A 21055-nucleotide genomic window follows, 5' to 3' on the forward strand; every position below is an offset into this window, starting at 1 on the left:
CTTTCATATTCCAACTAAAGAATCAATTAGCAATCCATATGTATCAGCTTTAACTTACATATTTACACTTATCTACAACGTTCTCCTTCCCCCCCACTACCAAAATGAAAAAAAAATTCTTTAAATAAATACACACTGAACAAACAAAATACTTCTTGTAGTTAGCTTCTTTTTTTTCTTCCTTCAAATGCAGAGAGTCCAAAAGCTGCTAAGCAGAGTTCCAGTTACTTTATACAACAATGTTCTTTGCCAGGTCTGGCTTATTAGATTTATTAGCTGCTGCTGCCACTATGCTGTTGAAAGTGCAGTTGCAAGATGAGGTCTCGAATTTCTTCTCTTTTGCTTCTGATCAGCTGACGAGGGAACCACTTCTCCAGATGCAGTGGCTCTTCAAAGTTAACTATGGGATTCTGGTAACAGAAAAATGAATACGGCATGAATTTCCTAAAGCAGCCCTCAAAGAATTGGAACCCTTCCATTACTGCTGAGACCAAGGAGGCACAAACAAGTTGCCATGAGACCGTGACAGGCTTCAAGGTCAAATTCCAGTTCCTCCATGGTAATCACCTATATACATACCCTTACCACAAGCTACTCATGGTAAACATCAAACAGTTTATCACCATTTCTCTTAAACATACATATTCAAAGCAGATGCCATGTACTATCATACAATTAGACATACTGTTGATACCTAACAAGGGACAGATGCACTTTGGTCACAAAACACACACGCACAATCACACTGTAGGGAAGGATCAGGCATACAGCATGATGAGGTTTTGTTGCCTCAGGCATGTTCATGCCTCAGCAAGAACACTGCTAGCAGTTTTAGCAGGACACGAGAGGGGGAGAATTCAGAACAAAAGAGGATAGCAAACTGAAATGGCTGAGAGATGCTGGCAGCTTTGGACTAAGACCAAAACATCACATCTAATTTGCCAAATTCAATTTTTTCCCCTCTCTCCCTCTTCATTCTTTTGCCATGCTTATATTTCACCTTCTCCTTCCTTTGAATAAAGTAGCATATGATAAATTGAAAAAAGCAAAGCAAAAAACACATCATGATTTGCAGTCTGTGAGCCCTGGTATATTTAGAACAAATTACAACCACCTTGTCCTGCCCTTGTTTCTGCAAGCAGAACATGACCCCACTATTAGAGAATGGCATCTAGCCATCAGTAAAGAATTTCATTTTCCACCTACACAAGAGCTCAACTCATCTATCAAAGAATCACAGAATGGTTGAGGGATTGAAGGATCTTCTGGAGGTCACCTGGTCCAACCCCCCTCCTCAAACAGGGCCACCTGAAGCCAATTGCCAGGACCATGTTCAGATGGCCTCTGAATATCTCCAAGGAGGGACACTCCAAATCTCTCTGGGCAAACTGTGACAGAACTTGTTTGCCCTCACAGTAAAAAAAAAAAAAAAAAAAGGCATTTCTAACATTCAGAGGGAACCTTCTGTGTTTCAGTTTGCATTCACTGCCTCTTGTCCTGTCACTGGGCACCAATGAATAGAGAGGGCTCTGTCCATTTTGCACCCTCCCTTCAGATATTCGTACACACTGATAAGATCCCCCCTGAGCCTGCTCTCAAGAGTCCCAGCTCTCTCAACTTTTCCCTCGCAGGAGAGATACTGGGGTACCTTAATCATCTTTGTGACCCTTTGCTTGACTTGCTTCAATAGCACCATCGCTCTCTTGTACTGGGGAGACCAGAACTGGACACAGCACCGAGGAGAGGGGAAGGATCCCCTCCCTCAAACTGCTGTCAACTTTCCTCTTGACACAGACCAGGATACTGCTATCCTTCTTCGCCGCAAGAACACACTGCTGGCACATGTTCGACTTGGTGTCCACCAGGACTCTTAGGTCCTTTTTGGCAAAGCTTCTTTCCAGCTGGCTGACCCCCAGCATATATTGGTGCCTGAGGTTGTTACTCCCTGGGCGCAGGACTCTACACTTCTTGTTGAACTTCATGAGGTTCATGCTGGCTCATTTCTCCAACCTGTCAAGGTCCCTCTGGATGGCTGCATGACCCTTTGGTGTATCAGCCACTCCTCCCAGTTTTGTGTCATCTGTGAACTTGCTGAGAGTGCACTCTGCCTCAACATCCAGATCATTAATGAAGATGTTAAACAGGACTGGACCCAGTATTGACTCCTGAGGTACACTGCTAGTTACTGGTCTCCAAGTAGACTTCCTGCCACTGATCACCTCTCTCAGGACCCATCCAGTCAGCTGTTTTTCAATCCAACTCACTGCCTGCTCATCCAGCCCATACTCCATCAGCTTCTCTATGAGGATCTTATGGGAGACAGCGTCAAAAGCCTCGCTGAATCCGGGTAGACAATATCCACTGCTCTCCCCTCATCTACCAAGCCAGTCGTTTCGTCATAGATTATCAGGTTGGTCAAGCATGACTCCCTTTTGCCTTGGTGAATCCATGCTGACTACTCTCAATCCCTTTCTTGTCCTTCACATGTCTGGAAATAGTTTCCATGATTAGTTGCTCCATCACGTTCCCAGGGATTGAGGGGAAGCTGAACAGCCTGCCACTACCCAGGTCCTCCTTCCTGCCTTTTTTGAAGATAAAAGTGATACTTGCTTTTCTCCAATTCTCTCCTGATTGCCATGACTGTTCAAAGACTATAAAGAGTACTCTAACTATGGTATCAGCCAGCTCCCTCAGCACTCATGGGACCATCCCACCAGGGCCCATGAACTTTTCAATGTCCAGTTTAAGTGTTTCCTAGCCTGATCCTCTTCCAGCAGGGGTACGTCTTCCTTGCTCCAGTCTTTTCCCCAGTCTCTAGGGCCTGGGACTCCTGAAAGCCAGTCCTGTTAACAAAAAGAGTGAGATGATGTGGAGAACTATTCCTGCAGTTTTGCAGAGACTGCAAATTGACTGTCTCCAATGACTTGTGGTGTCTCAAAACATTCCAGTTGCAGATAAGAAGATGGCGGGGAATGCGCTGAAAGCCTTACTCCATGGACTGGCAAAGCCCCTGCTCAGTAAGGCCATCAACGATGGACAGCAAACCCCTGCTGAGTCTAACAATGGACTCAGTCTTGCTCTTACAACAAAGTAGCAAATACCTGCCGAGCAAGGCATTGCCTCTGCCTATAGGAGGTGAATAAGCAAAGAGAAGGTGTGCTTGCGCCCACCACCTGAGGACTCCTGAGATGCTGACAGACTGATCGAGCAACACCCCCCCACCTTTCAAGATGTCAATGCTTTTTTCCAAGGATCCAAAGAGTGGTGAAAACTTTTCTCTCTCTTTTCTCTTTTTCCTTTCTTTTTCTCTTCTAGTTATCTCTTGATCTCTCTCTCTGGCACATATGGCAACACCTTATAAGTTTCATGCCAGCTCCTTTTGGAGCTGTTTTAGCAGGTTTTCTGTAGGTTGCTTATTTTAGTACTGAAAAGTGATTGCAAGTGTTGTAAACGGTTGCTGGTTAAGTGATTGCAAGTTTTGTGACGGCTGTGGGTTTCTTAGTATTGTTGATTATGCTGTCGCTATCACATTGCTGTAAGATTTGGTGTCGTTGGCGGTTGGTAGTGTTGGCATGAATTGTCTTTATCAAGTAATTTGTTTTCTTTTATAATTCAGTTATATTCCACATTTTATACCCTACATTTCCCTTTTCCCCTAGTACATTTTCATGTAGATTGCTTATTTTGGTGGTGCTTATTACTAACCCTAGTGATATTGGTAATTATGCTATCCTTGCCCCATTACTATGAGATTTTGTGTTATTAGTGGACGGTAAAATATTCATGGATTGTCTTTACCAAGTGATTTCCTTTTCCCTTGACTCTGTTGTATACCCCACATTTTCCCTTTTCCCTAAACAATTATATACCCCACATTTTCCCTTTTTCCCTAAACAATTATATACATTAAAAATTATAAGCCAGTATGCAATTCTTTGGTGCCGTCTCACCTTAATTTGCCCCAAGGCAATATATATATAGAACCTCCGCGAACCCCACTCGTCCCACCCAGGGTGGTTCTATGTGCTGGGTCACGACAGATGAAGACATTCAGAAGCTCAGCCTTTTCCTTGTTCTGTGTCACCAGGGTCCCTGCCCCATTCAGCAGTCAGTCCACATCTTCCCTGCTCTTCCTTTTGCTGCTTACAGAATTACAGAAGCCCTTCTTGTTGACTTTGACATTCCTCACTAGATTAAACTCCAGTTGTGTTTGGCTTTCTAAATTACGTCTCTGCATACTTGGACAGTGTCTCTACATTCCTCCCAAGTTACTTGTTCCTGCTTCTGTCCTCTGTCTACTTCCTTTTTATGTTTGCATTTTGCCAGGAGCTGCTCCTCCATCCATGCAGGCCTTCTGGCATCTTTGCTTGACTTCCTGCTTGTTTGGATGAACTGTTCTTCAGCTTGGAGGCAGTGTTCCTTAAATATCAACCTTGAATATCAGTCTTCTTGGACCCCTCTTCCCTCCACGGCTTTATCCTATGGAACTCTTCCAAGCAGATTCCTGAAGAGGCCAAAGTCCAGGCCTGTGATCTTTCTTTTTGCCCTGCTCCTTCCTCTCATGATGCTGAACTCCACCTCACAGCAGTCAAGGCTGCCTTTGGCCTTTACAGCTCCAATCAGACCTTCTTTTCTTGTGAGTATGCAGTCCAGTAGAGCACCTCTCCTCACTGGCTCCTCTATCACTTGGGCCAGGAAGCTGCCATCGATGCTCTCCAGGAACCTCCCAGATTGCTTATGTCCTTCTGTGTTGTCCCTCCAGCAGATGTCAGGGTGGTTAAAGTCCCCCACAGTGACCAGGGCCTGTGAACATGAGGCTGCTTCTATCTGTCCACAGAATGTCACCCATGTTAGTCTGTTCTTTAAGCATTATCCATAAGCTCTCAGTTGGCTCCTCATCCAACCCTAGGCAGAGCTCCATGCATTCCAGCTGCTCTCTCATATAAAGGGCAACTCTACCTCCTCGTCTTTCCAGCCTGTCCTTCCTAAAGAGCCTGTATCCATCCATCACAGCACTCTAGACACATGAGCTATCCCACCACATCCCCATGATCTCAACAAGACCACAGCCCTGCAGCTGCATACAGATCTCTAATCCGTCACATTTATTCCCCACGCTGTGTGCATTAGGATAAAGGTGCCTTGGAATGGCAATCTTTTCTACTACAGAAGAAAAATCTGTTCACTGGCCAAGGACCCACATAAAGCTTTCCATGCACAAGACTCCCAGAGATAATGTGGACCACATGTATAAGCATCAAACAAGCAGAGCCATTCAAAGGACAGAGCAAGAGGGCAGTGCACTGATCAGGGCGAGGAAAACTTGGGGACACCCTGAAAGACAGCACCTGAAGCCCAGCATGCAGATAATAGGGTACAGTAATCATGCAGATGGGGTATGGTAATCATGCAGATGATTAAAGGTATGTGCTGAACAGGACAGAGAGGCTGCCTAAGATCTGTGCATTCCCTTTTAAGGACTCCCCACTCCCTCTCTCTGCAGAAGCTGCTGCCTGCAGAGCCACTCGAAGGCCAATGCAGAAGCTGACCAAAGTTTTAGAGGCTGCAAGAAGAGATGCACTGAAAAGATGCCTCAGTTAACATCTGTAGGCCAGAAATGCATAAACTAAATAGACTCCAAATACATCCAAATAGTGAGGGATATTGAATGTGTCAATGTAAAAGCAACATTAAACTATAAGGTCAGAAATGCTTGCCAACAAAGACAGAAGAAAAACTGTCTCTGCTCCAGATACAAAGAACCCTGCCACTACTTGAAGAATGGGTTTTACCTCCTCTTCCTCAAATGGCTTTGATACTTTTTAGGCTGAGTGTCACAGTATTTCCCTCAGAAACACTTTTCTGGGGTTTAGGGTGATTTGGGGAAAAAGAGAAAGGTAGTTTCCTTTTGTACCTGGAAGAAGCTTTCCACATACTGCAGCAAATAGACCCCACAATCACTGCTGTTATCTTGTTTAGGCACTCTGGGACACAGGTCAATCATTGTTGATTTATTGAATTCCCGATATGTTTTTCGTTTAGCTTCCCATTCCACTTCAAGGTACCTAACAAAAGAAAGCAAATAGATTAAATACTTGAGAAATAACTCCCAAGCTCAATGCATTTTGGGATACTACTCAATACTGTTCTGGAGCTGGCCAAAAAGCTAAAATAGCTTTAACCAATTTCTTTCACAGAAGCTGTCAAAGAAATTCATACAAGGAACAACACAATTTCCACTATCCAATATTCTATCACACTCAGAGGCGTCTCTACCAGGTCACATGCAATATACAAAACAGAAAGATGCATGACGTTATTTAAAAAAAACCAATTATTTGTGCTGAGTTTCTTCAAGCTATTAAGATACCAGGACATTTTTAAGCCTTAACTAAAGGAAGAACTCAAGTAATCTTTCCTGGCTATCACACAGATTTCTTTCCTGGGTTCATCCTAAGAGGTCAGAGGGGGTTTTCTAACCTAAGAAAACCCTTAAAAAAAACCTTAGAATTCACCTTACAAAGAACAGCAGTTACAGTTGCACTAATATAACCCTTGCAACATACTAGTGTACAAGATATATAAAGACTTGTTAAAAACCTTAAGGGATCACTTCCTTAATGATTATGACTTATTTATTATCATGCTTTTCTGTTGGTTTTGTGCTTCAGTAGCAACACACTGGCCCCACATACTGGGCTGACCACTGATTTTGGAGGTGGGATTGAAAGCATAAGGGTCTGATTTTCAAATGTGACAGTTACCTATACTTCTCTGCCAGCTTTAGACAGAGTTGCAAAGGCTAAGGGCTTGTGAAAAATCAAACATAAGTTCTGACTTTAGGGAAAAAAATATATATATACATTAAGCCAGACCTTGTGTGTAATTTTTGAAAGCCCCAAATCCTTGCAATTGTGAGAATAAAAACACCCAAAACACCTTTGGGGAAAATGGCAACTGTGAAAAGAAGGCAAACATGAAACAATTCAAAGATGAAGACAATTCAGTGAAGCACACTCCCTAGAAACTGCAAGAACCTATGACTGCAGACTTAAAAATTAAATTTGTCTGAGCCTGACCACTGCCCAAAACACAACAAAAATCAACTCAAGGAAAGAAGAGGTCATGGAACCCCTGCATCAGTTTCCTTAAACTTCTGCTTTCATGGTGTAACTGCAAATTGAAGGAATAAGAGGTCTGCCTCCCAGACCTCCCTGATCTCACAGTTTCATCTCTTTGTTTTCTGACTTTTCATGACAACCCTCTGAACCCCAGAAACCACCCTCTCTGAAATTTCAACACCAGGAGTAGTTCAAAGCATAGAGTACTAATACTAAGTTAATACATCCCACAGAGACTAATGAAAAAAAAAAAAAAAAAAAAGGTTATTTCATTTTTCTTCCCAAGACACCCATGGTGCAGAAGCCTCTGTCTAGGGAAAAGATGGTTTCACAAAAATTTCTGATTCTCATTTAACCCTCACATAGTATTTTGAAAAATTTACTTTTACAAGAAGGATGTACTATTTGGTTTAATGATTTTTGTTCCTGTCAGTCAAGTGAAGACAACAGAAAACAAACAATTCTGTTTAGCTTCAAATATTTAATATTAGCAATATTTTAAGAAGTTATTAATAGATGTTAAACTCATTAGGAGCATGTAGAATTACTGAAAGTTTGAAGACGTTCTTCCAATACTTACCTACTTATCACATAAAAGACTGCATATATTTTTCCTCTCACTTTTCAAAACAAATAATACCATTCCAATGTAACTACACTGCCATATCAAGCTTTTAGACAGTTTCAGTCTAGTTTCTGCTTTTATGCACATAGATAGGAGTGGATTTAACACTGTAATTCTGTAAGGTCCATAAAAAAAATTACAATCAGCCCTTTGAAAAATTAATCATTTAAATTTCAAAGTATCCGTTTTAAAGAAGCTGTTTTTCTACCCTTAAAAACAATCTCCATTACTGAAGCAGATTAAAAAAAATCCAAAACCCCCCTCTACTTTTAATTTTTATTTTATTTTTCAAAAAGACTGTCCACTTTACAATTTTTGCATTATATCTGGGCTGCAGAATGAAAACAGGCTTTTCACACAAGCCTCTGTATTGTTATTACAGTTTTCTTTGTCATGGCTCTTTAGCATTAGAAATCTACGCCTTTATAGAGAAAAGTATTTTGAACATAGAAATATGATCAATAGCATCTCTTTCTAATAAACAGAAACTGTAGTTACTTACTCTCTCAAAAGCTGAACTGTCTTTTGCACGGAACCAGCTTTCAAAGAATCTAAGATGAGTATACAAGGCCTGTACACAACAAAAACAAACAAAAAATCATTGTAGTCTTTCATAACCAACACTACTGAAGCAAATATTTTGTTTGAGTACAGATTAACAAGAGCATCAATATCTAAACAAATACGGAAAAAAAAATGCAGAAGTTCCTACATCTGTGCCTTTATGACAACTGAAAGACTGCAGAATTTCTTAATATAATTTAATGATACAATATTAGTATGAAAACAGAAACGTACCTTTTACAAATCTGCCTTTTAGAATTACTTAAGGACATCTGGGAAAAGAGAAAATAAAAATAACCTTAAAAAAACTACAACAATTACAAACTCAAACATCTTCACAGATTTAAGGCTAAAGCCAGAGAGGCTCCCATTTCAGAAAAGGAGAAACTGATACATAATTTTTAAAAACACATGAAAGCATAGCATAGACAACATAGGTAGGCAAAGGAAGACTTCGGGCTAATTCAAAGTGCCTTACGCATGCAGCAGGCCATGCAAACATTGACAGCTGCTGCTAAAAAAATAATGCAAAATCACTTGGTCAAGTCACAGAGCCTTCAGAAATAGCATAATACATGTTTCCTCTGTCAGTACAAAAAGGCACTTACTTTAGAAATAGCTGAATCCAGGACTGAAGCAGAAGCAGCAAACTCATTGCTACCTAGTACAGAAGAACAAATTTAAAAGTCTTAAGAAAATATTTCCTAACTTAAATATTTTCATTTTCAAATTCATGACTATTTGTATTCAAAATATGATAGTAAAGTATTAACCAATTTTGCTCGCCTTCTGAATGCTCAAACAGCAGAGTTACTGAGGACCTTCCTTCCTGACAAAATTCTTACTGAAATCCAAGAACTTTCCACTCATGATGGGATCTGAGCCACTGATTTTACATGTCCCTTCCAGTATTTTCCAGAGTTGTGGACAACAAGACTTCAGTGCAGTCCTTGCTATCCATGGTAATACAAAAACATATTACATCAATCTTGATGTGAAAGACACTTTTTAAGACATCATATCTGTCCTTCAAAGATTAAGACACTATTAGAACTGTATATGGCTTGACATAATTTTCTTCTAGATTACCTACCTTTTGAGAATAAACCTCTGTTAGCAACCACTTCTTCTTCATCCTTCCAGTTAACAGAAAAGGCCAACACTGAACCAGTTCTAGTGTTCTCACTCTCTGACCCAAATGGAGACTGTTGAGGCTGGTGATTTAATGAATTCTGATGGGGACACTCCTCATACACAGCTTCTTCTAACCAAGGAAAACAGATAACTGCAATGTACCAATGAGACCTGCCCAGCAGTGGGGAGAGGGGGGGGAAAAAAAGGTCAAAACTGTATAACATTTCATTATGAAAAGGATATTTAAAGTTTTCATAACATCAAGAGCTCACGGACAACTGTTCTGTGACACACACAATCACTGCCATGTTCCTTCATGGTATCTCATACTAACCCTCTCACTTGCTTTTTACTTTGCATTGTGGCATAACAACAAAATTAATTTTCAGCTCCTTTAGAAAACCCCAACAAACCCAACACAGCAATTTATCAGTGTCTCATCACCCATTCCACACTACTAAAAAAAAAAAAAGTAATAAAATAATCTGTGATGGTGATCCCAGTTTTGAATATAGCTGAGGGTATGGCAGGCTTCGAGCCTTATCTCTTTCTGCAGCTGTTTGGCATATGTGACTCCCAATGACTATTCAGTTTTACTGGAGTTTCCATGTGCAGGTCAGTTATTCCACCAGGCCAAGGCACAGGCCACCGAAGTACTAATCCTGATCCATTAACACTATGAGTTGCTGTGATTTCTTTATATAAATATTACTTCAGTGCACAGGAATCATCAAAATGACTCACAAATTATTTTGAAAAATACATAAAAGCAATTTTCAGTAAAACAAAAAACAAAAGATGCAAAGTTTATCGAAGACAACTAAACTTTTGAAGAGACTTCAAAAATTACTCATGCCACACCTGTTACATCTTCAAAACCTAATGTGTTTACTTCCCATGAGCCAAGCTTACAGACATAAATCTTTTTATCACCACAGCATTCAAATATTTAAATCTTTAAATATCAGAAAAGGTGTCTAAAACACATAGACTTACTCCTCATTCACAGGCACAAAAATATAATCTTTACTGAAGATATTTATATGACGAGTCCATGTCCTTACTCTTCTGTGTCTTCTCTGTGCCGCCCTGCAGAAATCAAATGACAGTTGTTGTTCGGCTTTGCTCTTTCCAGTTAAAGCAAGGTATAGGGATTAGTACTCCTACATCTTTACAGTCCCTCAATGGATTTTTCATTTACTGGTGAATTTTCCACAACAGAGTAAAAGAAAAAAATCAGCACACCATTAAGTCCAGGTGACTAACAAGCAATTTCTGAACCATCTTAAAACTCTTCTGGAAAAGATGATCCAAAGATTTGAAAGGATTTCTTACAGTTATTTATGCACTTTGCTACACTAAATGCAAAGATCTCATCTAAACACCAGCCAGTGTAAAAACAGATCTATTGCAATTTATAAATACCCATGAATTAAACTTCACAATACCACTTTTGAAGGCCTGTCTAAACAACCTTATCTTCTGAAGGAAAAAGCTAAATGCCTTGCATAGGGTCATGCAACACACCTGTAGCAAAGCCAGAACTGAAACAGACTCTCTCCAGTCCTCAGCTTTAAATGCTGGAGCACATTTCATTTCCAGTTCCTACAGAAATAAAGCATGAGGACAGGATACTAAGAGAATAAGAAAAATTTGAAAAGAAACCTAAATTTATATTTTCAACTTTCTTAGTTTGCACAAGTTGAAACAGAAACCAACGGTTAATAGAACTTTGCTCCAATATCATCTGAAAGCAAAATTCACTCTACTCAGGAGACATCCCTATGACCATTCTGATGCCATCCTGATCTGTGATCAAGAAACGTGACTTCAGGTTAAGAGGAATGGGAGAAAAGGACTGAGGAATGTAAAAACCAGCTGCTGTGGGACTCTGCATGGGCCAGCATTAAGTGAAGACTTGCTGCAAACTTCCTCTGCTACATGACTCTAGAAGTACTGGGAACTTAAAAGGGGATGGCATGTTTGCAACCTGGGAAAGCACCTGTAGAAGCAGCTTTCTCAGTCTACTGCCTAAGCAGTGTGAAGAAAGAGAAGCAAAGGGTCTTTAAGTTAAGTATCTGTATCGGTTGAGATTAATTTCAATTACAACAATACAGAGCCCAATTTTCCACTATCCATTTATCCACAAAAACCCCACAGAAACAAAAAAACCCTGACTACCTGTATTCACCAGGTAAGTATCTATACCCAAACACAAAACTGGAATTTCCAAAGCTATCTGCTGATGCGGAGCAGCTACAGTCATTCAAATACGGTGAATTAAGAGTGCCATTCTAGTTCCTCAAGAAGGTCATGGACAGTCCAGCCTTGTAAAAGGAATCAGATCAAGGCACAACAGCATCCTTAATGTGGATAATTTTGTCTCCACCTCAGAACGTTCAGGGTCAGAAGACAGTAAAATGATGGAAGACATTCTCTCAAGCACAGCTCCTTGAATTTTTGAGACATCTTTGAAAATATTACAGAAGTTGCATTTTTTCCCTTTAACATAGCTTTCACCCAGCAGTGACTGTAACACAAACAAGATGGCACAACTCTGTTCAGGTGGCCTCATTTGCCAGTAGAACGGAAAGCCTGTGGACTTCATGGATAGTAGAAGAAAAATCACTTCAGAAAAACAGAAAAAAAACTTTGATAAGCTGAATGATGAAAACAGAATGGAAGTTGCCAGCAGATCTTCACCATAAGTGAGGTGGCAGGGCAAGCTCCAGTCTCAAACATCAGTGATGAGACAGAACAGAAATCGTGCTAGGCATGGTCCTACCCTTTACACAGTCTTAGCTGAAAACAAAAAGTGATACAGGGTTCTTTAGCTCTTAATAATACCTTTTCATGAAACTGTCCAATCCCAGTGTGCTTAACTGTTAAATAACAGATGTGTAAACTTCATGTGTAAGAAAATTTTCTTACTAAATACTTGGAAAATAATTTATTACCAATATGTTGTAAATCTAAAAACGATGCATGCCTTGCAAAACTCTGAGTTTATTATAAAAATATCAAAATCCATAGATAATTGTCAGAAGTAAAGAGTCAGATAAAGTTGGAGAAAAGTGATAACATTTTAATTCATATTCAGTATGAATCACATGTAGATTTTAATGAAAAACACCAGAATGCTTAAATTGTGAGTTACAACATTTAACCACAGATCCTTTGATGTGCTAATTAGGAGATGATCTGCAGAACTTCAAAGTGGCATCAATAGCTTATTTCTGGTCATAATGGCATCTAAAAGGAACTTACGAAACTTTGAAATCCCCCTCAGAGTTTTTTTCTGTCCTGGTCAGGCACTTATAGAAGAAACTGCTAAAAATGTGTGTACGGTCAGCAAGATGTTTTGGCACCTTCTCCAACAACAGGTATCTACCAAAGCAGAAAGAAAGAAATTATTAAATTCCTTTTCTATAAAGTACCATTACTGGTAAAAAAGAAGGACAATTATTTTAATGGCTTATCATACTCAGGTTGTGCTTACTATCAGTTGCCTTCACAGCCACTAATCACAACAAACTTTTCTCTCTACTCTATTTTCAATATGCACATGGGTAGACATCATCAGAGTATGTAGCAGCCAAGCAACTTGTAGGAATGCAGTTATTTTTGATCTCAGATTTCTCCTCCAGTATTAATGCTTCTGAATTTATTTTTCGAGTTAGGTTTCTAGCCCTCACAATTAAGACAGGCTTGAAAACCTAACCAAATATAAGCCTATGCTACAAAAAAGCATAGAACAGTTCAGTACTATAAATTGTCAATTTTACTTCTACAGGTTATGCACATGAAAGTTAAGGCAAATATTCTACAGATACTAATTCAGTACAATTTTACTGTTGACCATTGTACTGTAAACATCAGCTTGAGTGTTTATTTGGTCATCCTACAAGGCCAAAGCTCTCAAAATTGCAGTCATCCTACACAAGATGCCTCCAGCTTCACCCAGTGATTTGGGAAACACGGTCATACATGACACAGCTTGCAACACAATGAAAACTGAGAACACGGGAAGTGTAACAAAATCTAAAAAGCAGAGGGGTTTCTGCAATTACTGCATTAAATTCCTTTATCCAAAGCTTCAATTTTTGGTGAGATAAAGCTACAGCTATTGAGAGGATCATGCTCATTTATTTCTAGTTGAGAGCAAAACACAGGTCACTTTGCTGTTAAATCACATTGAAACATTCTGGTACATGTTTCCTTTCCCACTCCTCTAGACAAGAAGTTTTAAATGGCTTCCTATCGCTCACAGTTACTGCAGCCATGCTGATACCAAGCAAAATCGAATTCTCACAGACAGCCTTCAGAAGAGACAGACTTCTGCTGATGTTTAAGTCAGCACAGGGACAACAAACCTCAGCTTGAGGGAATGGTGGCCCACAATGCTGGTTCTGGAAAACTTGCTTTCACAAGCAACTTGAGCAGGATGGCATGAAGCAGGTAAGCCAAGCACAACTTCCTTAAGAAGTATTAGCTGTGTTCCTTTCTGCAGGAGCTCTGCATCAGAAGTAGTCCTGAACCCTTGCACAGAATAGCAGAGGATGCTCCACCTCATACAAACTTAGTAACTACCTAGTACAGACCCTCTGCTTTGTTCAACTGCCTGCTTAAAACTAGTCAGCGCCTTCTGTTCTGTGAGGTCACCAAGAGTCTTTTTTCCCCCAACTATTCTGTCTGGATTGTATCATAGTCCTTTAGAGGGACAAGAAGAATGAAACTGAAACAAATTTAAGTGCTGAGAATACACAAAAGCTTCAAAAAAAGTTAAATTGTTGGATCATATGTAGTGACCAACATTTACAGTAACATTCAAGTCCAGAGCAGGTCCCAGAAAGAAGGGTACAATGAAGGTTGTGATTACTTACTTAAGATAGAAATCAATGATTACATCATTGAGAAACTCTCCATATTCTAGGCACTCTAGGTCTTCTCTTGTGACTCCCAGTCCTCCTTTTGCGGGTGGGGGTGGATAAACAATTAAACTAGAAAACACAAATCATGTTGTAACAGCGACAAACTGTGTTTTACATGACATTCATCTTAGTATGGCAGTTCCACATGTAGAAGAATTTCTAGAACACCTGTTAAAAGTGGTAGTTCTCAAAACTGTTGACTAACTCATTTACCATAGGTAGGTACCATAAGACTGGTAAAAAGTTATTTACCATTTCTTCCTCCAGTACTTAAGTGTTACAAAAGAAATATGCACCCCACCCACTGCACACTGAAATTTTGATCAAACTTTTGAAAAGGAGATTATTTTTTACTCTCATCTTGTTTTTCTATTTTTAATAAAAGTAATTGACAAATGGCTATATAAAAAGGACAAAAAAACTAGGGGACATATTCTCAAATGGTATGAATGAACAGTGAATTTCTATTCATTAAAACTCCAATAACAACTCCCACATTTCCAAGTGGGAAACTTGGGTTTACGCACCATGCAGCATACGTAATCTATGTGGCTTGAAACTGCCTAAGTTACTTCTAACACTGGTATTTAAAAAGCTCTAGATTAACAACCATCCTACTTAACTGGAACCACGAGCTGACCATTTTTGCTGTTGCAGAAACAAAACCAACTGCTACACTGTCAGTAAAAACAATGACAGCAAAAGACAAGAGTTCTTAAGAGCAATATACTTCACTACTGTTTGCTGTACTGGAAGAATGAGGAGTAACAGGCACTCACAGAGGCCATGATGCACAAACCCTATCCCCCCCATCAATGCATCCATGATATGAGCTTGTAATCACAATTCAGGTATTCTCTAAGTTCTGTGAGATTTTCTGTCATCCTTTAACACATCCATTTTGTCTATTAACTATTAGGATGGAAAGAGGAACAACTACACTCTGGTGACATTTTGGATTTCTTCACACAACACTGTTGAAGCAAGTACAGAATGCTTTTATTCCAACAATTTGTTTACTCAGTTTATTTTCTCCTTCTCATTTACATGAAATATACTTACTTGTCAACTGCTCCAGTTTCTCTTACTTCTTTCCACTCTTCATTCAGCGCAGAGGACAGAGAGATAGAATAGCAACCACTGTTCTGCCTATTTGCAAGGGCATAACTGGGCCTAGCCACTTTTGGTTTTGATACCTAACAGAAAAAATCCAAAAAATAATAATAGCAAAAAGCACTACACAATTTGATATGTTAAACAGAACACACAAAAACTAAGCCTGAAGCCCACAGGAGTACCCTGCATTATTGAAGAGGAATCTTGCTGGAGAGCAGAAGTGTAAACATCAGTATTTAGGCAAATGTGACACTGCTCAGACAATAAAAAAGTTATGTCCCTTTTAAAATGATGGCAGGTCTTCATCTGTTCATATCTCTCTCTAAAACTGTTTAAGTATTATTCAACCAACTGTTGCAGAATCTGTTTTGGAGCAGAAACAAGACCTGAAAGAATGGAGACAAGTATCAGACTGTCTTACTAGGAGTTGTGTATGCTTAGAAGGTTTGAAAATCTAGTTCTTAACAGTTTCCCTAAAAATAATACAGATTTGAACTGGCTGGCTCAATTTTTAAGTTCATAGTTTCGTAGCCAGATTGATCAGTTGTCTCTGTTCTGATGGAAACAAACATAATAATTTCTGAAGTGACAACGATTTGGGGTTGGGTTGAGACATTTATTCCTCAGAGGGAGGTATATTAACTTGCACGGCCCCATCTCCCCAGCAAGCAGCCTTTGGAATCATTTAGCACTTCAAGCTGTAGAGCCCTCACAAGAATGTGTTGAGATGTCTGGAATGAGCAAGATACACAGCTCCTCCTCTGCTGCACCCCTTGATTTCCAGATCAAGCGAAAAATGGGTCCATCACTCATTACTTGATTAACTCCCAACTTGCTGTCCTGGAGACATCACAAGGGCAGGAAATCCCTGAGTTTCAAGGCACACACAACCATAAGTGAACCTAAAGCTTCAGTATTTTCCACTTACTAATGAGGTCTATACACCATCCTTCCACAGACACAATCTAGTTTACTGCAACCCTTGCCCTACTGTGAGAGAGAAATAACAAACATGACCATTTTTTTTTTTTTTGAGCTATGGATCAAGAAAGAACTTATTTTCTGCACCTGGTTGATCTAAAATTTACTTAACATATGAATGCCAACAGGTGGTGATGAATCCAGCAACAGCTACTCACTAACCTGAACTGTAGGCTCATGAGCATCTGAGGTATTCTCTTTTGGCATACATTGCTTTAGAAGATCCTTACTGTAACTCATAAAAGAGCTCTCTTCAGGAGAAAGGTCCATAAGTAACGGTAATGCTTGCTTCAAAGACAAAAACTCAGGGAGATCTGGTGCTCTGTTCTTCTTGCTCACTTCTGTAATCAGTTCATTCAGTCTCTGTTCTTCCCCTTCTGTGAGTGGTTGGGACAGTTCAAGAAATACAAATTCACTAGATTTGGCTGGACAAAAGGAGAAAATGGATAGTATTAACTATTATGTTATTTGACAAGAACTTGTCTGCATACCCACAGAGGAGCACAGAGAGACACTGGCAGGAGGTAGAGCCCAAATAATACCCTGCCAGGTCCATCACAGGGATCACCAGCCCACCTCCACAAGCCCAGAGGAGCACAGGGGCACAATGGCAGGCCTGGACCTGAATTAAGGGCTGGGAGGAAGGGACACCCAGTCTGGGCCCTTCCCAGGGCTGTCCCAGGAGAGCCTCAGCCCCAGGGTCCAGACCTGAAACCTGTCAAGATGAGTCAACGCCAGAGCACCTTTTGGACTGAGGGGGGGTTGCTGCTGAGTTGTACAGCACACATGATGGGATGCAGGGGAAGAGCATTGGGGATTGTGTAGGACTTATTATGGGATGCTTGCTAAGGGAAGAAGCACAGGCAGGCAAATGAATCACAGAATCAGAGAATGTTAGAGATTGGAAGGGACCTCGAAAGATCATCTAGTCCAATCCCCCTGCCGGAGCAGGACACCTAGATCAGATCACACAGGAACGCACCCAGGCGGGCTTTGAATGTCTCCAGAGAAGGAGACTCTACACCCTCTCTGGGCAGCCTGTTCCAGTGCTCTGTCACCCTCACCGTGAAGAAGTTTTCTCTCATATTCAGGTGGAACCTCCTATATTCCACTGTCTGTATCTATGTCTGTCTGTGTGTGTGTCTGTCTGTGTGTGCGTCTCTGTGTGTCTGTCTGTGTGTGTCCGTGTGTCTGTGTATTTCTGTTTTCTCACAAGTGGGCCTCCATCCTGCTCAGCCACAGAGGGGAGCAGGATGAGGCTGTTGGTGCTGTCTGTGTTCGTATGAGTGCTGTGTGCCTGTGTTATCTATGTGGCCAGCTATGTATATATGTGGTGTACATGTGTTCTCTGTGTGCTCTACCTATCAGGACATCTTCAGCCCTGCTACTGGTTGGACCTGGGAACATGGAGTTGCAGCAGCCTCACCCCTCTCAGGCTGTCAGCTCTGGCGTGATATATTTTCCTGTAATATTAACACACTAAGAAGGCAGAGCAGAATCATAGCAACCATTTCCACAATCTGTAAAACCACCACTGGTTTGTTTCAACAAGTCTCTACTTACATTTCAAAATATTTACATTACTACATATTTAAAAGGCATAAAACATTCAAGCATAGAAATTTAATAACAACACCTGAACGTTTCTCCTACAATAATAATATAATCAAGTCAAGTAAACTTAAGATTAAAAAGTGCCTCACAGGTGCATACTCAGATTCCACCCATTTCACTGAGAGCTGTGTCTGTAGAAGTTACCAGTAACTTTGACAAACTTAGATCAAGTAAGTCTGCTAAAATTTCACTCAGTATCTCACTTCAAACTACTCATGCTTCTTAAAGTTAACATTACGTACAATTTTTCATACAGGTGGTGATTGTAGAGGGTAAGCAGACTGTTAAATTTCATGTAGGCAACTCTGACATCACCATTTTGGTAGATGTCATTTTGCAATGGTTTTGCTAATGTAAAAACCCAGTGCCACTCTGAATATCTGAGCAAATGTTACACTCAGTTTCACGGAGCTTCATGCTAGAAAAACAAACAGAGCCAGTCCATGAGCCTCTACAGACTAAATAGCCCATTTGGCATTTAGTGGAAATTTTCTCCAATAATAATGCAATGGCCCAATGCAGCCTTGTCAAAGATCAAATCAACCTTTATCTGCCAAGCCTTTTGTCTAGCATATACATTACTCAAGAGTAAGAACACTTAAAATGACCCACCTTTTTTAAAGGGAGAAATACTTATACACACACCTAGTTTCAGAAGGCCTCCTCACACAGATTACAACTGGACTGTGTTACAAGGTGTTTTTATTAAGTAGCAGTGGTTTTGAATCACATTCGGTTATGTTTTCCTTCCAAATACAAGTATAGTGAGGCATTTTAGAAAAGCCAAACTGACCAAATTAACTTTAAAAAGCTACAGGCTTTCTTCAATATTTCAGAAGCACAACTATAAAATAACCACTTTATTGACATGTCATATATGAGACATTTTCATTGCATTTAAGGAAAGTGATTACTCACATGGCTTGCTGATAACTAACTTTCCTAATTGCGTTTCAACCTTTTCTACATAATCCACAGACAACCAAAGGAAAATTATAATTTTTGAAGAACAGTCACCATCACTTCTCCACAAGCCAAACCTTCTCAGATCCAGAGTATCCACTGTCAGGTTAATATTCTTGTTAAGAGCCACTGCAGAAAATAGAATTTAAAATAACCATATCTTTCATAGCCATGGATAATTGTAAAGTCATAGAGTAATTACATACTAAGACATAAGTATGACTAGAGTTTTTGTTAAAACAGTACTTGTATATTTTATTCCTGGCATTACATAAAGCGTGTTGATAATTTAATACTTAAATCAGTTATATCAAACTATGTAAAACAAAGTTACTAAATTGTAACACCACAAGTTAAACATCTAAATGCAGGATTCTTCATGAAAAAAAACTATTTTTGCTCAGAATAACCACAGTCAATACCCTCAAATATAGAAAAAAAATATTGCAAATCACTAACTCTTACTTGGTTTTAGTCAATTCAATTCAGAACTGCTCATAAACCTCCTGCGAGACACAGAAACCACATATGTTTGAAAAAACGGACTGAATGCAAATCTACAGTTATATTCCTCTTAGCTTCAGTCAACTCACACATTTTTATTTAATAAACCTAAGAGTCTAAAATCCCAATCTGAAAAGATGAATGTTTCACCTCAAAAACAGGCAAAGCATATTTACTATAGTTCAACACTTAATATAAGCAGGAAAGTGTGAGGCAAGGCTATTAAAACTACAAGTTCACCTTAAAAGTGTAAGAAGCTGATAAGTTATTAATGCTTACACTAGAGACACTAATACTTTTATTTACTGAAAAACGTAAATTTTAAAAAATTATTTAATATCTTTGTGAAAGCAAATAAGATTATAAATTATTCATAATGTAATGTATACTGTGTATTTTAATGCAATACTTCAAAGATATAGTTAAGAGAAGGCTAAAGAAAAAAATTCTCTTACCCTGAAATGGGATCATAATATACTTGGTTGTAAACTGAAATAAGATTAAAAAAATATAAATTAGTTTGCTTTTTACAAATTGATTATAACAAAGTAAGAATTTTTAATTATCTGTACATCTTTCTTTGCTTATAGCCAAATAAACTGAAAATAATACCACAGAATCATTTAAGTTGGAAAAGACCCTTAAGATCATTGAGTCCAACTGTTAACCTAACACTACCAAGTCTCGTATGCCTGGTTTGAGACTTAATATTGCCTATTTCATCTAAAAAAACACTCCTAAAAAGAGATTGCAGAATCTAAATGACAGCAAGGTGATTTCCAGAGGTGCTCAGCACTGAGAAATAAGCAGAAAGTTGCAAAGCTACCTACAGACTCCTTAAAAAGAAACAAAATTATGAACACTTGGGACAAAAGGAGCTTAAGCACTCCATGATAAAGACTGTCAGCTGCATTATTTGAATTAAGGACACTACAAATGGACCAATACTGGGGTGTTACTTTGCTATTTATCTTAACTTTTGAATTAAAGGTCTTTAAAGTATCCACTTATACTGCTGCTATGTTAAAGACTTGGTAAAATGCATTATCATCACTTCAACAGAGAGCTGTCATATACACTGAGAGAAGAGGTTTCTCTGACATTACCACAGTAAGCACAAAGAACAAAGTTCTTTTTCCAAGGAAAATTTTCACTTTCCACCTAAAAGTATTGATTCTAAAAATATTTCAACTCATCCCTGAAATGATCTTGGTATATTAATTTAGGAAATTTTAACGAAATGTTTTCTACTGCATGAGAACTGCTGCACAAAACTGCTGTTTTGTGAAAAGATGAAATTATTATTACAATCCAAGATTTCAAAATGTCTTCCTGTAAGCAAAAATATACATATATATGTTCAAACATTTATTTTTCAACTGCAATATATAGAAGGAGCATAGTCAAAGTCCTGTTGAAACTCCTGCAGCTGATACTCCATTTGAAGTACACCTTTACTTATATTTCTACAACCTGTGAGTAGCATGTTGCCTATTTTTTAA

At 39.2% G+C, this 21055-nt stretch overlaps 1 protein-coding gene across 1 annotated transcript in view; it reads right to left on the bottom strand.

The window, feature by feature from the left end:
* Positions 1 to 272: 272 nt before the first annotated feature.
* Positions 273 to 21055, bottom strand: part of SENP7 (SUMO1/sentrin specific peptidase 7) — a gene marked incomplete at its 5' end in the record, with an annotated part of 41591 nt that continues 20808 nt past the window's right edge. The window contains 13 exons of the mRNA XM_010084936.1: positions 273 to 410; positions 5915 to 6065; positions 8249 to 8317; positions 8545 to 8582; positions 8919 to 8971; positions 9404 to 9615; positions 10441 to 10533; positions 12712 to 12831; positions 14328 to 14444; positions 15438 to 15571; positions 16635 to 16897; positions 19005 to 19178; positions 20009 to 20042. Of these exons, the coding sequence (XP_010083238.1) occupies positions 273 to 410; positions 5915 to 6065; positions 8249 to 8317; positions 8545 to 8582; positions 8919 to 8971; positions 9404 to 9615; positions 10441 to 10533; positions 12712 to 12831; positions 14328 to 14444; positions 15438 to 15571; positions 16635 to 16897; positions 19005 to 19178; positions 20009 to 20042 (1596 nt within the window). The remainder of the gene's footprint in view (positions 411 to 5914; positions 6066 to 8248; positions 8318 to 8544; positions 8583 to 8918; positions 8972 to 9403; positions 9616 to 10440; positions 10534 to 12711; positions 12832 to 14327; positions 14445 to 15437; positions 15572 to 16634; positions 16898 to 19004; positions 19179 to 20008; positions 20043 to 21055) is intronic.

The sequence above is a fragment of the Pterocles gutturalis genome, unplaced genomic scaffold (assembly GCF_000699245.1).
Source record: "Pterocles gutturalis isolate BGI_N339 unplaced genomic scaffold, ASM69924v1 scaffold20560, whole genome shotgun sequence".
Taxonomy (NCBI): domain Eukaryota; kingdom Metazoa; phylum Chordata; class Aves; order Pterocliformes; family Pteroclidae; genus Pterocles; species Pterocles gutturalis.